The sequence below is a fragment of the Eretmochelys imbricata genome, chromosome 3, assembly GCF_965152235.1.
Source record: "Eretmochelys imbricata isolate rEreImb1 chromosome 3, rEreImb1.hap1, whole genome shotgun sequence".
Classification (NCBI taxonomy): Eukaryota; Metazoa; Chordata; order Testudines; family Cheloniidae; genus Eretmochelys; species Eretmochelys imbricata.
Genome location: NC_135574.1, coordinates 110,849,306 through 110,871,438, shown reverse-complemented (window position 1 = coordinate 110,871,438; position 22,133 = coordinate 110,849,306). Strand labels below are relative to the sequence as shown.

General features: G+C 41.9%; 1 protein-coding gene across 3 annotated transcripts in view; it reads right to left on the bottom strand.

Annotated features, from left to right (window-relative positions):
* GRM1 (glutamate metabotropic receptor 1) overlaps positions 1-22,133 on the bottom strand; it is a 273,727-nt gene that overhangs the window by 89,764 nt on the left and 161,830 nt on the right. For all 3 annotated transcript variants that reach the window (XM_077811781.1, XM_077811782.1, XM_077811783.1), the window contains exon 3: positions 12,784-13,019. In XM_077811781.1, coding sequence (XP_077667907.1) covers positions 12,784-13,019 — 236 coding nt within the window. The remainder of the gene's footprint in view (positions 1-12,783; positions 13,020-22,133) is intronic.

Genomic DNA, 22,133 nt, shown 5'->3' with positions numbered 1-22,133 from the left:
CTCTCTCCTCCTCCTCCGAGATGATAAATTCCGTGTTTAAAGCAGACCAGAGTGTAATTCTGATTCTTGCCAAAAATAGGTACTTAACCTTCAGAAAATACCATATTTGCTTCATTTGTACACATTTGCGACAGATGACTGATGCCTAAAGGTAACAAGCTTGATATCCATTTTAGACCAACTTAAACAGCTGGGCACCAAAAGCGTCCTCAAAAACACTTGGCAGGTTCTTTCAGGATATCCACATTATCCTTTAGTTTTCAAAGGGAGGAAAAACAGATTTAAGTGCAAGCAGGGTTCTCTCTCACTGGGTCACAGAAGCAGTGAAAAAAAATATACTTAAATTTACTCTCTCAATCTCCCATATCACATTATGTAAGCATCGATTCCAAGTCTGTAACACTGGCCATGGGACTTTCAGAAAAACATCCAAACAGGAATTAATTCAGGAAAGATACGCTCCAATTCAATCTTGATTTAAAAATTTCCAATGCTGGAGCTCGTTATGGATTTAAGAGCTTAGTGGCAAAAGTTCTGCGAAATGAGACTTGCATACCTAGTACAACAATGCCACAAGTAAAGCTGAAACATCCATGAGGGGAATTGGTGTCAGAAGTTGCTGACTCACTAATTAATCAGACGCAGTGAGACTATGCCCTGTGCCTGTGCAGGAGGGCACAATGATCCTTTCCTTGATGTCTCCACCTATGAAAACGTCATGCACCACTTCAATCCCTCGAGGGTGCAAGTCACTACAAATGGAGTTGAGAGGTCCTGCCCCTGCCCTTGAACTGGCCAGCATGGCTGATTAGGGCTTAGAAAGGGGAGTGTAATGCACTCCTCCATGTCAGGGAGCTCCAGGAGGGATTGTGTGTCCTTCCACACAATCCTCCCCCAAGCCACCTTTAGGGAGGTGCAGCTTCATGTCACCTCATTACAGGCCCATATGCAAGTTATAGAAATTGGCCCTATACATTTATAATTCCTTCCAGTTTGATTTCACTGAAATGGTGAGTGTACAGCTGTTTATTTCTATGCCTATGGTGTATGTGCGTGTGTTGATATTGTTTAATGCGTATTATAAGTGTGTGTTTGATATGCCCCTCAAAAAGTGGTCAGATTTAAATTCCTCCACAAGCCCCTGGTTTTATAGATCCACAATTGTATGTTTTACAAGGCTGGAAGGAAGATTACTCATTGCTTCGTTTTGATGCTAAACACTTTTGAAGTTATCATGATAAAATAACTGTGCAATACATTTAAAAACAACAACAGAAACATAAGCATTGGTAGAAATATTAGACGTACAGTGTGCATCTTGGCATAGAAAGGACCAAACAAAGACATACTATTTTTTGAGAGATATGAATACAAGCACCACAGATCTAGTCTCAAAGTGTGATAGATGTGACAAATGTGAGTCACAGAATACCTAACATCTGTACAACATTCCAGAACAAATTTGGCAAGGGTAGGATTTCTTAACTTTTAAGGCTTATTGTTTAGCCAATTCTGGCTGACTATTCTAATTGCTATACTTTGAGATTAATTAATTAGAAAACAACAGAAGAGAGACGGTCATTATTTGGAGACAATCGATTTCCATTTCCTGGCATCTGAGACAAACTTTTAAATGACAGTCCACCATAAGCTAGTAGCATGTTCCAGCAGTTGCAAAGAAATGTCAGTTCATACATATTTGTCAACATTTTCACTGCTGCACCCATGAGTGATTAGTACCATTGCAAATGCAACTGTAGTAATGCACAAGCCAATTGTGTTTGCTGAAAACCTGGGGCAAATAATTCCAGACCACTCTATCCTGCATCTTATAAACTAGCTGAGGAAGCTGTACAGATAGTTAAGAACCTGCTTCAAAAGGCAGTGGATAATCAATAAGATCCATATTTGATCCTGCTGGGCTACTGAAACACAGAGGATGAAATATTGTGATTACCCACTGAAAAATGGATGGGATTGTTAAAGAAACTAATACCAAATGCCCATGGCCTATTACCTCAGGTCAAATATCCAGTTCTAATTAATGGATATATTCAAATCAAATGACAGAAACAAAATCAGAAAGCAGCAAAAATCCAATACCAACTCTAATCTTGGGAAATCCATCAAAATGGAAAAAGTTTACGGTTAACAATTTGTTACTGTAATTTAAACAACTGGAAAAGCGAAGACTAGCTAATAAAACATTAGATGATGTGTATTCTAGAAACTGGTGGCACAGAAGACAAACCAAACTGATTCCAGTCCCTTCCACGGAGACAAATAAAAATTATTAGGACTAGAATGGGACAAATAATTGACTAATTTTTCTTATAAATTGCTCTATGTGCAAAACAGTCTACAAAGATTGGAAGTGTGCTATTCATTATTTGAAATTACTTAATTTTTTCAGCCAATAATTCTTGATCTGCAGATCATTACTGATCAGTACATATTTGAATTTGAAATGTGCAGTTCATCCTCTGTTCAGCAATATCATTTCATCTGATATTTTCTCTGTTCCCTACCTGGATAACTTTTAAACCTAATCAACAAGAACATACATTTTGAAATTGGAATGTAATATTTGAAATCAACATTATGACGACGTGACTACACGGGGGCATTCGGTCACAATTATTATTTAGTTTTCCGATTTAAAATTCACATTTGACAAAAATTTGGCTAGTCAAGCTTCACAATCGCTTTTCAGAAGTATTGGTGTTAGTGGAGCACTTTTACTAGAAGATTCACCAAAAATGAACACAAAGGAGGTTGTTGGTTGCTATAGTCAGCACAAGCCACACAGCACACAGCTATGGCACCACCATCACTTCAGCCTCAGTTTCCCCTGTGACTCTCCAATTAACTCTCACTCCCTGTGTTGCAGTTCATGTTTCCTTTTCTTGGGGCTGTTTATTAGACATAAATGTATTAAATTCTTCACCCTTTCAGCAGGATTACCCATGTCCTTTTAGTCTTTCCAAGACACCTCTGTACCTTGGTTTCCCCAGTTCATTTGGCCTCTTACCCAAGACTCCATAGCTATTGCTGGTTTCAGAGCTTCTTATGGTAACAGACATCCGTATGGAGTCCCTTTGGACTATCGTGCTTTTCCTGTGCCTCTCACAAGTCCCCCATTACTCTACCAGACCCTTTATGGGATCCTGCCCTACTCCCTCTGGGCAGGTGGTCCCATTGGCTCCACTCCAGACCCAGATCTACACCAGGTCTTTCCCATCCCCGTCCTTGACTGAGAAACAGATCCAACCTTTGTATTTCTTGCCTTCCTCATATAATCAGTCACATGGCTCTGTGTCCTGATCCCCACTCCCAGCTTGGTCCTTTGATCCTTCCAGGACACTAAAAGTCTCAGAACAACTGTTCTTAAGGGAACCAGCCCTTGGATACATGGCTGGCAGACAATGGACCACAAATATTCTTAAAGGGGACAGACTGCCTTGTTAATTGCATAAACGTAGTTAAAGTGAAATTATTTAAAAATAAAAAAAATGCCTGCCCAGCTTTAATTATGACTATACATTAGTAACAAAGTAAACCTATACACCAGACACAGATAGAAGTGTTACTACAAAACACAGTGATAATATACAAATCCACCAGAAACAGACTGAATTAGAACTGATTAAACTAATGTCATGCTTTTCACATTACATTTGAGGCTTTATTTGAAGGGGAGAGGACTCAGAGTTCTGTAATCATGCTGTTGCTTTCAAAATGTAGGGCAACATTTTCAAACTTGGGTGCCTAAATTAGGAACCCAAATCCATATTTAGGTACCTAATTAGGTGGCTTGATTAATAAGTAAACTGCTGCAGATGCCATTGACCTCAGTGGGAGTTCTGGGAGATTCAGCAATTCTGAAAATCAGGCCACTTTTATTTAGGTCCCTAAACATAGATTTAGGAGCCTAATTTTAGGCATTCATGTTGGAAAGTGTTGGTCTCAGTATCAATGGTAATGAAGCTTTCATAGTGATCATGCAATATGAAATTGCTGGATTGAACACACAAGTCAAAAATGGTCCGTTTGTGTTATATTTTAAATACTTAACAAAATGCAATACTTCAAATGTCTAATGAAGGTCATCAAAGCAGCGGGAAATAGAATAGAAAGAGAACAGTAAATGTAAGTTATTTCATTAGCCTAGCCTCTCTGGAGATCTGTGTTTCAATCTTGCTTACGGATCCTGAGTGCAATGAATTAAATTGTCTTATCTCAATCCATTGGTTTATATCACAAAACATTTGAATATTAGTTCACAATTATAAGTGTGTGGTCAGGCAATCCTGAGGACTAAAGAAGAAAGTGATGGAAACCTCATTTAAAAATTGGACAAAGCAGAGAACAATCTGATATTGGCAAGGGAGGGACTAGATAGCCTAATTGGTCTTTTTCCCACATTAAATTTCCTTGATCCTGTAAAAGCCTGAAGAATAGTCAGGAATGAAATACAGTTACATTTAATATAGGCTAATACTGGTTTAAATTAAGTTCTAAATCATAAGAACAAGAAAAGATACATAATTACCTTCACTACAGTTTGTTTCCCATTGCTACCATTGCTATTATTCTCTCCCTTTAACAGTCATTTAAAAAACCAACCCCCTCCTCCTCACCTAGACCCTCAATATTTAAAAGAGATCCAACTTTAAAAAAAATATTTTGTTAATTGCGCTCAGACTGGTGAGTAATATATATTCTACCCACAAGCAGAAACACCTTCATCTCTATAGAATTCCCTTACGTGAGCTCCTTCTGCTTGAATGGATTGCTAGAAATTAGCAAATCAAGTATTCAGCTCTCTGAAGTGTTATTAAGTATGCAGAGCTCCTCAGATATCACTAACATTTACTTCCCAAAGTCTAAGAAACATTTATATTGGAGTGCCTTACTCCCTCCATGAAGGAAAAACATTATTATAGCATTTGTTCCACCTTATTTCACTGATGATAATACTATCGCAGGTGAAACCTTAGGTCTGCAATAACTAGGTTGTGAGGAGTCACAGCTCTAGAACCTAGGGCTGCCAGTCCCTGAGGGTCTGCTGCATCCATATGGCCACTCAACTGCTCTAGCAGATCACTGATCTATGAGCCGTGAGCCAAGCACCACAGGCTGGGCCACCCACAGAGGGCCTGATTGGCAGTGCTCCTAGGTCCCTGAGAAGTCCAGGAGCACTATTTAGGCAGTGGAGAGGGCACCAGGATGTTGTCTGTGCAATTAGGTGGATCCCCAGATGGCTGCTACGATAGACCCTTCTCTGTTGCTTTGGTTCTTGACTTCTGATCCTGGCTCTGCCCCTTGGCTCCAGCCCTATACACTAGGGCTGACTGCAGCTTTACCCACTAGGCTTATCTACCCATGCCCTGCCTGTGACATAGACTTCCTGAAACCACAGGTTTGCTTCTGGCAGGGTTGACTTTGCCCTTTGTCTTTATGAGATTGAACTACCAGGGACCGATGACACAGGACAGTAGTGTCACCAGGCAGCTGATATTGGAGTCACCCTTCACTTGCAGGAGGGTCAGGGCAGCTGGAGCTGCTTCAGCACTGAGTGGGCAGGATGGCCAGTTGGAAGCCGCTGCCTGACCCAGAAAATATCATGCTGGAGAGAATGGCTAGAGCCACTTCAAATCTAAGAGGGCAAGCTGGCCCCACCCACTATCAAAGACAATTTTTGACAGAGCTGGATGTAGCCCCCAATTTAATAGGTCCACTACATGACATCCAGCCCTGCTCCCCCTCCCTCTGTGCCCCACATCCAGCCCTGCTTCCTCCTCCCTCCCGCTCTACCTAAAATCCTTATCCCTCACCATTTGCTCAAGGCTTCTGCCAGGCCCTGGTGCTGAGAGAAGCCTGCTGCGGGTTCTGGCCAGAGGACCCACTGGACAGAACACCGGACAAGGATGCTGGCTGCGCTCCAGCAAGAGCACTCCCTCTCCCCACCTTATCCCTCTCTGCTGGCTCCAAGTTTCCCACATGTCCCTGGCACCAACAGGAACTACCACAGGTTCCACAGGCAGAGTTGGACCCAGGTGCCCAGTGGCTAGAGTTGCTAATGGCTTGAAAGTATCTGGATACTTGGGGGTGGAGTCTCCCTTCCACTATGGTCCCTGCATTGTGCTATAGCAGTGTAAACATGCTGTGAAAGCCGCTTACCTGGCTAGGGGAGTGCAGGAACTGTGTAGTACAGTCTTAGGCCCTTTCACAAGTCCTGGTGTAGGGTGTGTGCGGAGGTGGTAGCAGAGTCCCTGTTCAGTAAACCCTTCTGATACATGTTTTGTGCATAAAGGGCTCTCTGTTCTGAAGCTAGATTTGGTCTTTGTTCTTGTTGTTGTGGTAGTAACTTACAGACATCCTTTGCTCCTAGATTGAAGGGCTAATGACAACCTGAAAACTGGCAATCTCAGTATCACAGATTAGAGAAGAGTCAGATAAAAAAGGGAAAACACAATCCAACGGAAAAAAACCTGACTAAGTAAGAGTTTGAGTAAAGGCACTTGTATCAGCCTTCTCTTCAGATCAGTTACCTGGATTATGTCACCTGGGTTCCTTACTGATTTATTGAAAAGTGTTATATCTAGGCTGACTACTCTGTTGCATAGCCTGCACACAAGTCTTATGTACAAAAACAAAATCAATACATTTTATTTTTGTGCACTTCTTTTTCCCAACCACTGGATTTATAGGATTTCAAAGCATTCACTGAATTCATACTGAGGAATGGTCAGGTATATGCCTACTGAATGTCAGAGCACAGATTATGGCTCTGGTGGTTCAATTCTGTAACAGGGGAGGCTGAATGTGGTGGAGCTATCCAGAGAGTGCACATTATTTTAGTCCATACATTGATATTTTAAGTGTTAAAACCCATCATGGAAATTATAAATACAAAAATTGACCCTGAATCCAGCTACACTACTTGCTGTTCCATGATATAATATTAACATATCTGCATGTCTATGCTGCTTACAAAGGTAATAGCTGCATATGCTTTATTTGATGAGTGCCTTATTTATCAATGGGATATCTTGTGGGTCTTAAAATTTCTTTTGTGAGATTGTATCTTTGAGTGCCAGAAGGATCAACAATCTGGTCCAACAAGAAAGTATTTTAGCAAATATGAGTTACCAGAAATTTGTTATGGTGTTATCAGGAAGATCACCGATGGATTGAAGTTTCCTCAGGAAGTCAGTGGTGTCTCGAAGGTAGCTGGGAGTGCTGGTAGCGTAGGGCCTGAGGAGGGAGTCTACATAGCCAGACAATCCTGCTGTCAGGGTGCCAATGCCTGAGATGATGGGGCGCCCAGGATTTCCAGGTTTATGGATCTTGGGTAGTAGATAGAATCTCCCAGGTCGGGGTTCCAGGGGTGTGTCTGTGCGGATTTGATCTTGTGCTTTTTCAGGAAGTTTCTTGAGCAAATGCTATAGTTGCTTTTGGTAACTCTCAGCGGGATCATAGGGTATTGGCTTGTAGAAACTCGTGTTGGAGAGCTGCCGAGCAGCCTCTTGTTCATATTCCGACCTATTCATGATGACAACATCGGTGATCTTCCTGATAACACCATCCTGGCCACTATGGATGTAGAAGCCCTCTACACCAACATTCCACACAAACATGGACTACAAGCCGTCAAGAACACTATCCCCGATAATGTCACGGCTAACCTGGTGGCTGAACTTTGTGACTTTGTCCTTACCCATAACTATTTCACATTTGGGGACAATGTATACCTTCAGATCAGCGGCACTGCTGTGGGTACCCGCATGGCCCCATAGTATGCCAACATTTTTATGGCTGATTTAGAACAACGCTTCCTCAGCTCTCGTCCCCTAAAGCCCCTACTCTACTTGCGCTATATTGATGACATCTTCATCATCTGGACCCATGGAAAAGAAGCCCTTGAGGAATTCCACCATGATTTCAACAATTTCCATCCCACCACCAACCTCAGCCTGGTCCAGTCCACACAAGAGATCCACTTCCTGGACACTACAGTGCTAATAAACAATGGTCACATAAACACCACCCTATACCGGAAACCTACTGACCGCTATTCCTACCTGCATGCCTCCAGCTTTCACCCTGACCACACCACACGATCCATCGTCTACAGCCAAGCTCTGCGATACAACCGCATTTGCTCCAACCCCTCAGACAGAGACAAACACCTACAAGATCTCTGTCAAGCTTTCTTACAACTACAGTACCCACCTGTGGAAGTGAAGAAACAGATTGATAGAGCCAGAAGACTTCCCAGAAGTTACCTACTACAGGACAGGCCTAACAAAGAAAATAACAGAACGCCACTAGCCGTCACCTTCAGCCCCCAACTAAAACCCCTCCAACGCATTATTAAGGATCTACAACCTATCCTAAAGGATGACCCAACACTCTCACAAATCTTGGGAGACAGGCCAGTCCTTGCCTACAGACAGCCCCGCAACCTGAAGCAAATACTCACCAACAACCACATACCACACAACAGAACCACTAACCCAGGAACTTATCCTTGCAACAAAGCCCGTTGCCAATTGTGCCCACATATCTATTCAGGGGACACCATCACAGGGCCTAATAACATCAGCCACACTATCAGAGGCTCGTTCACCTGCACATCCACCAATGTGATATATGCCATCATGTGCCAGCAATGCCCCTCTGCCATTTACATTGGTCAAACTGGACAGTCTCTACGTAAAAGAATAAATGGACACAAATCAGATGTCAAGAATTATAACATTCATAAACCAGTTGGAGAACACTTCAATCTCTCTGGTCACGCAATCACAGACATGAAGGTCGCTATCTTAAAACAAAAAAACTTCAAATCCAGACTCCAGCGAGAAACTGCTGAATTGGAATTCATTTGCAAATTGGATACTATTAATTTAGGCTTAAATAGAGACTGGGAGTGGCTAAGTCATTATGCAAGGTAGCCTATTTCCCCTTGTTTTTTCCTACCCCCCCCCCCGATGTTCTGGTTTAACTTGGATTTAAACTTGGAGAGTGGTCAGTTTGGATGAGCTATTACCAGCAGGAGAGTGAGTTTGTGTGTGTGGTTTTTGGGAGGGAGGTGAGGGGGTGAGAGAACCTGGATTTGTGCAGGAAATGGCCCAACTTGATTATCATGCACATTGTGTAAAGAGTTGTCACTTTGGATGGGCTATCACCAGCAGGAGAGTGAATTTGTGTGGGGGCGTGGAGGGTGAGAAAACCTGGATTTGTGCTGGAAATGGCCCAACCTGATGATCACTTTAGATAAGCTATTACCAGCAGGACAGTGGGGTGGGAGGAGGTATTGTTTCATATTCTCTGTGTGTATATAAAGTCTGCTGCAGTTTCCATGGTATGCATCCGATGAAGTGAGCTGTAGCTCACGAAAGCTCATGCTCAAATAAATTGGTTAGTCTCTAAGGTGCCACAAGTACTCCTTTTCTTTTTGCAAATACAGACTAACACGGCTGTTACTCTGAAACCTGTCATTAAAGTTAAAGGCTTCTCAGATAATGCATACCTTAATTAAAAGGCCGTAAATAACTTACAGTGCATCTTTAACAAGTTTTACCCTATATGCATAGAAATAATTGAGCCAATAAGTAGCAAACTGTGCTGACACTTTGAAATTCATTTCAGTAACACAGTATAGCACTAACAGAAAGCAAGATACATACAGTGAAATGATAGCTGAAGGAAAACCTACGTATAAAATAAGAGTAGCACTATTGCACAAAACTAAGGTAAGAGGAAGAAGCTTGAATTCATGTGGAAGGATTTTTCAACTATCAAATATATCATTGTTTTAACATTTGATTAAAATAGTATTAGAGTTTATCAAACTAAGTTTAGGTTATAAAAACAGGTGAAATTCAAAAGAAACCAGGATAAATTTTTGAATCAGAGGGTAAAATTCATGCCTGGGAGTGGCCAGTCAAAACAGTGCATATTTTTACTATAAAATACTACAAGTGAATTGTTCACAAAGCAGCTAGAAATCATAATTATTCACAGAAATTATTCAGCAAATAATTGTCAGCAACAACTGTAAGAAAACTGATGTGCTCACAATTAGTTTGCCAATGGGAAAAGATATTAAATTCACTGAGAAAATTACTAATTTTGAATTATTTGCCAGCTCTTGTCATGCCAGAGAATGTCTATGTGCAGATAGATATGACCCTGTTCCTTTGTTTCAGTGAATTATGTTATCAATTTTTGCATCACCTTATCATGCATGCTTTCTTTGTGAGTATTACACATTGGGGTGGAAGAAAAATATAAACTTAACAGTGTGGGAAAAAGAGGGGGAGAATCGCATAACTGATTGATCAGTTTTAAAGCCACTCAACCCTCCTTATGTTTTTTTCCTCCAGTAATATTTTTATAATCCTGAAAACAGGGCTGTTCAGAAAACAAACAATTTTGGGAGGAAAAAAAATGTTGGTGAATTTTGTTTCCTGTTTTAGTCAAAATTTCACTCTGACAGAAAATTTCTCACCCGCTATACCAGACAGTTGATTCATTCCACTTACATTGACCAACTGTGTTTGTACTTACTTATTCTATTAAACAAGGGGCAGGGATGCCTAGGTAGCCTTGGAAATGTTTTAGAAATGAAAAGATTGATGTCAACAGTTCAAATGCAGGCCAAGCCTGGAGTTGAAAGTCTAAAAGTCATTACCATACAACCAGAGACAAGGTTTTATTGGACCAACTTCTGTTGGTTAGAGAGACAAGCTGCTCAGGCACACAGAGGGAAAGGTACTCCCAGCATCACAGCAAAATGCAGGGTGGAACAGATTGTTTAACATAAGTAGTTAGCATGTATTGTAAGGGACCATTCAAGGTAGAGTGGCCCGCTAACACCTCAGCAGTCATACGGTAAAAAGAGGGGGTTAGTGGGTTATAGATTATTGTAATAAACCATAAATCCAGTGTGTCTGTTCACGCCATGATTTTTGGTGTCTAGCAGAGTAATGCATTTAAGCTCCCAGGCTCGTCTTTTGAAAGTGTTGTGCAGGTTTCCTTTCAGGATTGATACAGAATGATCATGTGAAAAGTGTTCCCCCACAAGTGATAGGGTGTTTTTGTCTTTTATAGTTTTCCTGTGTGTGTTCATTCAAGAGCATAGTGGTTGTCTGGTTTCGCCCACAATAATCTCTCCGGAACACTCCCACACTAGGATCAACTTTCTGGACACCACCATCAGCTTCAAAAATGGAAATGTACAGACAACCATATACAAGAAACCCATGGAAAACCACACCTACCTTAATAGATCCAGTAACCATCTCAATACAGCAAGAAATCTGATATCTACAGCCAGGAACTCATGTACCACAGGAGAAAGTCTAGAATATACACCTTAGTACCCTTAAAACCGCCTTCACCAAACAAGGACATGCCACCAGAGAAGTAGATCTCACCATGGAACAAGACACCCAAATACCCTGAGAGAACCCACTTCAATAAAGTAATGAAACCCCCTCTGACTGCATACCCCTCATTGTCACCTACCACCCCACACTGGAACCCATATGGGGCATCATCAAACAACTACAGCACATACTTGATAGGGACTCCATCCTGAAAAATATCTTTCCTGACCCCCCACTTCTGGCCAGCAAACAACACCCCAATCTCTCCAAACTCATCATGAGAAGCAAGCTCCCCACAGACCACAACACACCAACTAAAAGCGGCACAAGACCCTGCCAGAATAACAAATGCTAAACCCACAGACATATCTCCACTGCTACAATGATCAACACCCCGCACAACCCACCTTTCAAGTTCCATGGATGTTACACATGCCTAGCACAATACGTGGTGTACCTCATCCGGTGCACTAAATGCCACAACAACAACTATGTGGGTGAAACCAGACAATCACTATGCTCTCAAAGGAACTCACACAAGAAAATGAGAAAAGTCAAAAACACCCTATTACTTGTGGGTGAATACTCTTTACAAAGCGATCACTCTATATCTGACCTATCAGTCTTCATCCTGAAAGGAAACCTCCACAACACTTTCAAAAGATGAGCCTGGGAGCTTAAATTCATTACTCTTCTAAATACCAAAAATCATGGAGTGAACAGAGACACTGGATTTGTGGCTTATAACAACAATCTGTAACCCACTAACTTCCTCTTTTTTTGTCGTAAGACTGCAGAGATGTTAACAGGGTACTCTACCTTGAATGGTCCCTTACAATATGTGCTAACTACTTATGTTAAACAATCTGTTCCACCCTGCATTTTGTTGTGAGGCTGGAAGTTCCTTTCCAGACCTGAAGAAGAGCTCCGAGTGGTTTCAAAGCTTCTCTCTCACTCACCAACAGAAGCTGGTCCAATAAAAAATATTACCTCATCCACCTTGTCTCTCTAATATCCTAGGACCAACATGGCTACAACTACATGCATATATTACCATACAATGTCTATTCCATGGCCTATACAAAATGATTTGGTATTGGACAGATTTTCATATCACAAACTCCATCACATTTGGCATTAATGGCATCCTTGTTGGATGCAGAAGAAACATGTGCATTTGCAAGAGGACAGAGTTACACTGACAGGGCAATGGGGGAGCTTGCATAGCCAATGAAAATAGCACATCTGTTAGTGAGGGCTTTGGTCTGAGAGCTCTGAGTTGAGCATTTCTCACCAGCACTAACTTCACAATAAGAAATCAGGGGGAGATGGGTTTCTCAAACCACATAGATCCAGATGAAAAAAGGATTTAATTCTTTACCGGTGCAGTTCTTTTGAAAGTTGGGGTTCTCTAGAGGGTGTCCTGGAAGACGACACTGGAATCTGTGCTGCCAGAATTCAGGAAACCAGGGATTTCGGGTGTTGGTGTCCAAACGTAACTTCAAAAAATAGTCATCAAATGACAAGACCTCTGGGGACTGCAGTTTGATAGTGATTCCTCCATTTGCTTCAGGTTCATAGCCTTCAATTACTTCATCTCTGTCTGCCCAGCCATCACTGAAAAGAGGGAAGGAAAATTGTTACAGAGATACAGGAATCTGGTGTGAAAGATCACCTAGACAAAACCAAGTTGACACCCTTGAAAAGATACTGTCAAGGAGCTATCCAAAGCCCATTCCAAGTGAGTCAAAAATGTATGCATAGAAGTGAAAAGCTAATTGGAAAAATTAAGGTGACTGCTCTGGCTAGCAACGTCTAACTATTGTCATACTGAGGGCTGATTAACTCATTTGGAATGAAAGGGAGATATTTATCTTCAAACTGATTTCTTTGTCCCACTTGAAATAGTCCAGGTAAGCTTCGGACGTGGGATGCTATATTTTTTGTAATTGAGAGAATACTGCATTCCTCATTCTATTCTGTAAGGGTCTAAACTCAATGGAATAATAATGATTTTTCAAAACCCTGGCACTTTAACACTCCATAGCTGTGATCTCAGCAATCATGGCTCTGGAAGCTAGCAGAATAATTCAAATCAAACAAACAGAGAAATGCATCAGTGTGGAAGAGAGAGTGGGGAGGAAGAATGCATAGGAAAATTGAATCAATTGAAAAGAAAGCCACACACTGTTTTTGCTCCTTTTGGAAATCTATGAAAACATGTTTTTCTTACAAACAAATGGCTTTTATTTATTTTTACTGTCAATCCAAACTGACAGTGCTAAAAATAAAGACAATCCTAAAACCCTGAGGAGAGAAAAAAACATTTCCCTGACCATATTACTTGATGAAGAGTCAATTTAGTGGTTTTGAATGAGGTCACTTGGCTTAGCATCTGATTTTTAAGTTCGTTCACTAACTCCAAGTTCACTAATTTAGCTGCATTCTCCAATTCTTCTTTGACTCCCCTTAGAACACACTTAGGTTTAATTTATGTGCAAATGTAAGTCAGCCCACTTTAATTTTAGTGTGCATAGTCATGTCTCTAGAGAAATAGATTATTTTGACATCTAAAGAACTAGCTGCATCCATCTGGAATGACAACAGCAGCACTGAAAGAATTTAATCTGTTTGCTTCAGCAACAGCAGCAAGGAGATCAACAAAATCAATGTGACTGACCACTAAGAAAAGAACATCTGGCCTATAGCCACCAAAACATAGGCTCCTTCCAGTCTGAATCTGCACTGATCATGCAGAACTCCCAACAGATACATTTACATGGGTTCCATTCTAAGGAGTAGACCGTACCTTATGCAGAGCCCTGAGCAAGGTGGAGTGTTTAGACTGACCAGAGATACACCTTTTAAGGCAGGATTCCCTCTTTCCTTCCCTCTTGCTGTGGCCCCATATACCTCTAGCAATTTAGGATACCCCCTGCAATAGGTCAGCTGTGCAGTTCTGGAGAGGGGAGGAAACCAGGGCTCTTCCTATTCTCACCCCTCCTTAGCTGTTTGCTTGGGGGAATAATTGGATGCACAGTGCCCACTTACTCCTCAGCACCTATGCCCAAGGACCGAGTACCACATGCACAGGTGTAGGGGGGTGGGGGGAGGTTTTTTTTATAGTCCATATAGTGCAAATACCAATCTAGCCCTATAAAAACAGGAGAGGTCCAAAATTTGTTTCTTTTAAGTAGGAAAACAAACAAAAGGTCACTCCAGCAGCAAAAGTAATTACATCCTAATTTCACAATTACTTCATTGTGTGTCACATTTGTGGTTTTTAACAAACCGTAGAGTCAAGTAGGATAATTACTGAGTCAAAAGGATTTATTAAATCAAGTCACTGAGAACTTTACAAAGATTTATATACAGCTTTGGCTTGGAAAATGTTGCCACTTCACACTGAAGGCAAAGGACAGTGTTTCTGCCAATGCTGGAGACAAGGTGTCAAATTCTTTGAGTTACAGGTGATGGAAGAGCTGCCTTGATTTGAAATGTTGACTGTCTAGTGTTTCTGCGGTGTCTTCTAGCCCAGCAAAGGCTTGTTACTCCTCAAATTCCCCATGTGCTTAAATCTACCCGAAACCAGATGTCAGCTAAATTTGCAGAAATATGCTGTAATCAAGCAAAGCTTTGTTAGCAAGCACTCTTGTGATAATTTGGGAGCCCAATCCTGCTTTCAGTGATGTCAGTGGGAGAAGTGGAATCCCTGGCTGCTCTGTTAGTAGCTGGGTACCAGACTACCACCTGGGGAATCGTGGCAAAACTAAAGCTTGTTCTACTGCCACCTGGAGTTCCTGCAAACACCAGTGACAGTAGATGCTGAATATGGAACATGGGACTCTGCAGGGCTAGTTCAGATCAACAGGGGGCTCCCTCTTTATTGCTGAATGCCAGTGCTCACCTTTCTCCAGTCTCACCAAGAAGTGTATAAGTAAATTTGGTTGGGGGGCAGTCTTAAGAGGGGAGAGAATGGTTCTGAGCCTCCAAAGGATGTTTCCAGTGGCAGGAAGGAGAGGTTCTGAAGTGGGGCTGGGGTCACTAGAGGTAGGGAGAAAGCTCTGACCCTGTGGATTTGGGCAGATTTTGAGCCTCACTAGATCTGGTGAGTGCAGGAGGGGCTTGGGGCAGGCTAGAAGAGAGGCGGCGTGATTTCGGAGCCAAGGTGAAGGTTGTGAAGTGTGGAGTGGTGTCCTTAGCCTGGGGGCCAGAGTTCTGAGCCTAGGGGTGTCAGGTAGGAGGAAATTTCTGGGCATGAAGGGGTGGGGTTGAAAGAAGTCTAGGGACCTCTGAGCCTGGATGGAGGTGAGGTACTTTGGAAGGATTGAGTATGGGTGGAGGCTATAAATGGAAGACAGTAAGGATATATAGGAAGGTAAGAGGAAGTTGGGAGGGTTAGGGGGATGGAGAAGAAGCAATAATTGAAAACAATGGTACAGGAAGAACAGAGGTACAGGAAAATACGGTTTTCTCCCCATTTTTCCAATATGTCCCAGTTTTTCATTTTGAAAAGGGGAGGGTGGTGGAAGAGGGGCCTCTGTAAAAACCTCCCCAGTGTTCTCCTCCCAACCCTGTGCTAGAGTCCTAGCATTTCACTTTTAAAATGTGGTCAAACTGCAAGGGAGGCAGTCAGGGTGGAAAGGGCTCTTGTATTGTGGTCCCTGCCACCCTACTATTTATGTTGGACACTAGAGACCACTGCAAAGGTGCAACACTTCTGATGATTCAGGACCACAGACATCATGGGCACCAGGTAATCATGTACGTGGAGCACAGGAATGCTGGCATCATGCACACACCCATCTTATTATTAATCACATTTTTAATGGAAGTGCCTAGGGACCACTGACGCTCAGGGCCCCATTATGCAAGGCCCTGAACAAGCAAAGAGGAACAGATGGTCCCCATTACAAAGAGTTATAATCTAAATAGACACGACAAAGGGTAGGGGAAAGGGATAGAACACACAGTGTGATCCACGTTATAGTGGCAAACGTTAACCTCTCTACCTCCTGAGGTGTTTTATTAACTAACCCCAGAAAGATCTAAGGAAGGGAGGAACATGGAGTGTGCAAGACTATCACAAACTGAAACACTTGGGCAGGGATGTTTGCATCCCAGAGAGGGCAGCTGTACACCTACAAGTTAAGACCCCAATCCTGCTATTGAATCTGTGTGGGCACATTTGGGTAGGTCTACATGTATGGTGGTGTGTACAGTACAGATGCTGCATGCCCAGTCAGCACGGGTATAAAGGGCGGTGTAGACAGCAAGACATGGCTCAGTGGAGTAGAGTGCCCAGACACACCTGACTCCTATGGTATGCACCCTTCACAGCCCTCAACACCTTAAAGCTGCGGCTCCCATGTCTGCACTACTATGTTTAGCAGTGTAGTGTCCTGCTGCCTCGCTGCCGACTTCCCTGCTGTAGGGAGCTGCCAGAGCCTTTCCCTGCTGCAGGAAAAAAGGCTCCAGCAGCGGGAGGCAGTGCACAGAGACTCCAGCAGCTCCCCACTGCTGGAGCCTTTCACTGCAGCAGGTAGCTGCACGTACCCTATATGCTGCCACAAGTGTAGGCAAGGTCTTAACGTAGCTCTGTGCATTTGCAAACATCTACCTGTGTGTGGAGCTGACTGCAGAATCAGGGCCAAGAAATTACACATTGATGTGCTTCCAAGGGGATCCTGAACATCCTATTAGGTCAGTGAGTTGTTGGCAAATGCAGGTTGTTTCATGGTGTTGGAGCTCTAATAGAAAAAAACATTAATTAATCTGTTCTTGACTAGGCAGTAGGGGGCCCCTTTTCAGGGGGAAATGTTACGGCTGCGATTTTCAAAGCAGCCTAAGGGAATTAGGTGCCAAATCCCAGTCTAAATGATTTTTTATTGTGAAAAAAATAGGATCACAAAGGCCTTGCACAAGTTTGGTGAAACGAAGGTTCCCAGACCTGAAGAAGAGTTCTCTCTGGCTTGAAACTTGTCTCTCTCACCAACAGAAGATGGTCCAATAAAAGATATTAGCTCACCCCACCTTGTGTCTCGGATATCCTGGGACCGACATGGCTACAACTACACTACATGCGTACATGAAAGATTGGTATTGCTTATGGATGCCACAAGGTGGCAACATATCCACTAACTCTATTGCCCATTACAGTTACTGTCTGATCGTGTTTGCTGTGCAGTGTTGTAGTCTTGAGATAGTCTGGTAGCTGCTGCTGTATGAAGGCCTTTAAAGTGAATGCAGAAAAGCAGCTAGAAGGGGACATGTGTGTGGGTGTAGAACTAGGAGCAGCATTTGCTCACTGTCAGAAAAAAGAGGCAACCAACTGGTTTCATTACTGTTTCATGCTGTTTGTCACAATCAAAGCGGTTGCCAGTTCTCTGCAAGATGCTCTTCGTCTCTCTCCCAATTTAGTTACTGAAACCCTCATGTTGCTAAATACAAATGCAGGGGTGACAGCCACACACACACACAAAAATCAGATCAAATGGGAAATACCCCAAAGTTACCTATCTCTAAGCACAGAGCTGTTAATACTTATCAACATTGATTGATTTAGGGAAAGGGAAATCAAAGGGTTTTTCTTCTATTTAGATTTATTACCTCAATGGTGTGTTACACTAGACATTTCTGAACTGCAGTTTAAATAGCAACATCCGAATCTGTTGTATTTTTTGAAACCCAGACTTTAACATGGCACATATATTCCCGTGATTCCAACATACTGAAAAATAAAATGGATTTCCTATTTTTTTCCCCAAACAAGAACATACTGTCAGCTGTTTTTTTGCATGGATTGATGAGACAACCAGCAATCAAGCATTCTATTTTCATCCTCTTCAAGACCTTAACTCTAACGCTGTGCTCTGCTCCACTTCCCAGTGCAGTTCTCAATGCATTAACATTCCAGATGCTTTTTCCAAGTAAAGAAAGAAAGAAAGAAAGAAACAGGAGACTGATTAATAAGAATACATAAAAGATACATGGCGCTTTTCATCGGAAGGTATTAATATCGCCATTTTATAGATAAGGTAAATGAGACAGATCCCAGTCCTACAGCCTTATATGCATGGATGGATCCTTGCATCCACACAAAGCTCCACTGACTTCATGGTCTGGGGCTGTAGAAGGGAGCTGATTGAGATGCTTTTATGTTCGCAGCGTTGGACACTTGCCCATTGGCAGCCGTGTCAAATATTTTTGGATTAGCCAATTAACTGTATATTTGTATTTTGGTTAAAGTATTTATATTGATGTTAATTTAATTTTTGTTTTTTATTTCACAGTACTAAAGAAGAAGATGCTAAGTGTTGAAACTGATTCGGAAAAAAATCCTTTATACATGCTAAAGAAATGAATCTTGCTTTGTATTTTTAAATTCTAGCAAAGGTTCCTATAATCTAGAATGGTGCTTTTTTGGTATATATTGTTATAAATCCATATTATATATGCTTGCTTTTCTCTCCTTTCCATACAACCAAAGCACTTCCATACAAACCAAGTATTTGCCTTTCACCCCACAAAGCACGTTTCTGAACACCCTCCTCATCGCTGCTTTGCCAGTTATGTTTAAATTCTAAATGATTTAAACATGGGATTTTCTTTTCACTTTCATTTATTTTTGTTTTTAAATGAAAAACAGTTGTACCCCGGGATATTTTGAAATTTTAATTGAAAGTCAACTTGCAGGAAAGTCTCCTGATAGAAGGCTACCAACCATTAGCCAGATAAAAGTGTTTCAAAGCACTAGAGATCCTAGTAGTGACATGTGAATCTTAAACCATTTGGCGTTCAAGTCAGATAAACACCCAGTATTCCGGGTGCTTATCCAAACTAAAAGAACTTCTTGAGTCTGTAACGCCTGTCTGTATATCTCATAATAAATGGAATCTCTTATGGACTTCTGGTACTTCCTCGGGTAGATATTGGCTCAATATAAAAACTTCAGATAGATTCCTGTCTCAGCAGGTGGAAATAGTACTATAAGAGCCTCTCTTGTGGTATTTTGGCAGAACTTGTTGCACTTCAAACCAAGCTTAGTTTACAGGGCTAACCAAGCAAGTGCAAATGCCTCAGGTATCCTTATTTCACAAGCAGTTCCACTGCAGCCAGCGTAGTCTGCTACTACTCAGCTTGATTACATGATTAAAGGTGACAGAATCTGGCCCAGAGTAAATTCCGTAAGAGGAAAACAAAACAGTCATTGAGAGGTCAGGACATCTCTCCTGGATTTTTTTTTTTAAAGTACTTGTCATTTTGCTCAACCTAGTATATTCTAGAGGCAAAACATTAGCTCATTTCTGAGCCAAGATGAAAGGCAGCACTGGCAACAATAAAGAGAGGGATAAATTCTACGAAAAGCAGGAATGTGGATATTTTATATTCACGTACCATACACACCATACAAAACACTATGCTAAGAGAATGCAGAGGTTGTCAAGCATTCAGGAATCAGGAATTGGCAAAGTAACTTCACCCCTCTTCTGTGTATGCATTGAGGATCTAATTTAATGGCCACTGAGGTCAGTTGAAAGACTCAAATTAAATTCAATACACATTAGATCAAGCCTGAAAATACAGCCTTTATTTGTATGGAAGATCCCCTTCCTTCTTCAGTCATTCAACAGTTTCCACATAAAGGTCCTGCATCTCCAAACACTTAGGCACATGTTTAACTTTACATGTGATTAGTTTCATTAAACTCAGGGGGGTTACTGTACTTGCGTTTTATACCAGAGCAGGTAGTTCAGTAGTTGCTGAAGTGATCCCAAAATATAGTTAGTAAGTAGATCCTTTTGAATGAATGGTACTGTGAAAGGAATCTACAGTAGAACAATAAATGGTAGATCATTGTGTTTCACACAAAATAAATGACACTGATTTGACTTTGCAGAGTTTTTGGAATGCTTGTTTAAAAAATGCAGATGATAATCTCATGAACCATGATGGATTGTCTGTTTTGTAAATGTGTGTTTAGGAAGGTTTTATTTACCATATGCGGTGCATATATTTGCATATTATTTACATAATGTAAGTTAACTGTCTATCATATCGATATGTTCTTTGGGGGTCTTTATTATGAAGATTCTTGATACTATTTGCATCTACAATATTTTGTAAGTGTGGCTGCTATACTCATGTAGTGAGGTTTTAACTATTCTCAAAGGTGCACACTGGTGCATACCCTGGAAAATCACACGTACATACCACACACACACACACCACATGTACATTCTCATGGGCAATAGCTGATTTTCAAAGGCATATACATGCTTCCTACCCTGCTGCTTGACGGGAGGATGGGAATCCTAATTCTGCATATTAGAAATGCATAACATTATGAAGCTTTGTGAATGTGTCACTTCTTTTCTAAAGAAAATGTGGGGAGGGGGGTTAGGGAGAAGGTCAATTTTCAAACATAGACAAATAAATATGAAATCCAAATCCTAGCACAGTCAGATCATCAAGCAGGCATATAAAATACATGTAAGGACCGATTTGTGCACCCGGATATAAGATTTTGATGTTTTAAGGCATGCATGTTCTTTAACTCTGTATCAGTTCCAGGGAAATCTTTGTTGAACTTATTATTGTTTATGCTGGGGGTAACAGCTGAACTGTGATTGTGGCCGATTATGCTAGGCAACGTACGTACAAAGAGAAAGAGAGAGTCCCCACCTCAAAGAGCTTATTGCATAGATATAGTACCTTTTTAGGAAGATAAACCAAGCGGCATCCCAGCTGAGAATTCCATCCATGAATATATAAAACTAAGGGACTAGACTGTGCCTTGGTCCTCCATGGTCATCCAAGGGAAAAGAGAGAATAAGGCCCCTCCATTCTCCACACAAGATTGACCCAGATCTTGGATCCACGTGTGAAGAGATGAGAACAGAGCCTGTGCACCTCATACTTCCCCCTGTGAGTAAGTGATCAGGGAGTGGGCAGAGAGGCACCGGGAGTAAGTAAGTGGAAACAGGGTTCCATCTCCTGTGTGCCAATCAGCAGAGCTAGCTGGATGCCTGGGTGCGAGTACACTGCATTTTGTAAAGGATTGATGCAGTATGTTCTGTGCTTTTCTTTACTTTGGCTTCTAGTGACCCACAAAACCAAGGAAATAGCTTGAACTCACTTTTCCACCTCTCCTGTTCCCAAGCTGTGCAGGGCTCAGTGCAGCAGAGGAGCTAGCCTTTAGAGTTTTCCTAAATGTTGACTATCACAGATGGGCCCATAATTTTCCTTTAATGTTTATATGTCTAATATGATTCTCATTAAGAGAGTCACCCTCTAGCAAGATAAGATTTAACAAAGATTTCCTGGAACTGATACGGACAGTGAGGTTTAGAAATCTCCTTTTTGAAGGCAGGGAGGCCAATTTTCAAACAGGGATGTCTAAACAGGGATATCCTAAGCTTTGCATTTAGTTGCAGAAATTGGTATTTCTTCATGTCTTTTATGTCTAGGTACTGTGACAAAGTTCCTGCTCTACCTTGGTGGGTCTTGCGCTTATTGGCGGATTTGCTCACCTTGGAGCTTCACGGCAGCCCTCAGCTTGGCCGTTCTTCTGAACCCACAGTCCAGGTCAACTCCTCCTGTGTCTGACCAGGAGTTGGGAGGATTTGCGGGGAACCCGGGCCTGCCCTCTACTCCGGGTTCCAGCCCAGGGCCCTGTGGAATGCAGCTGTCTAGAGTGCCTCCTGGAACAGCTGTGCGACAGCTACAACT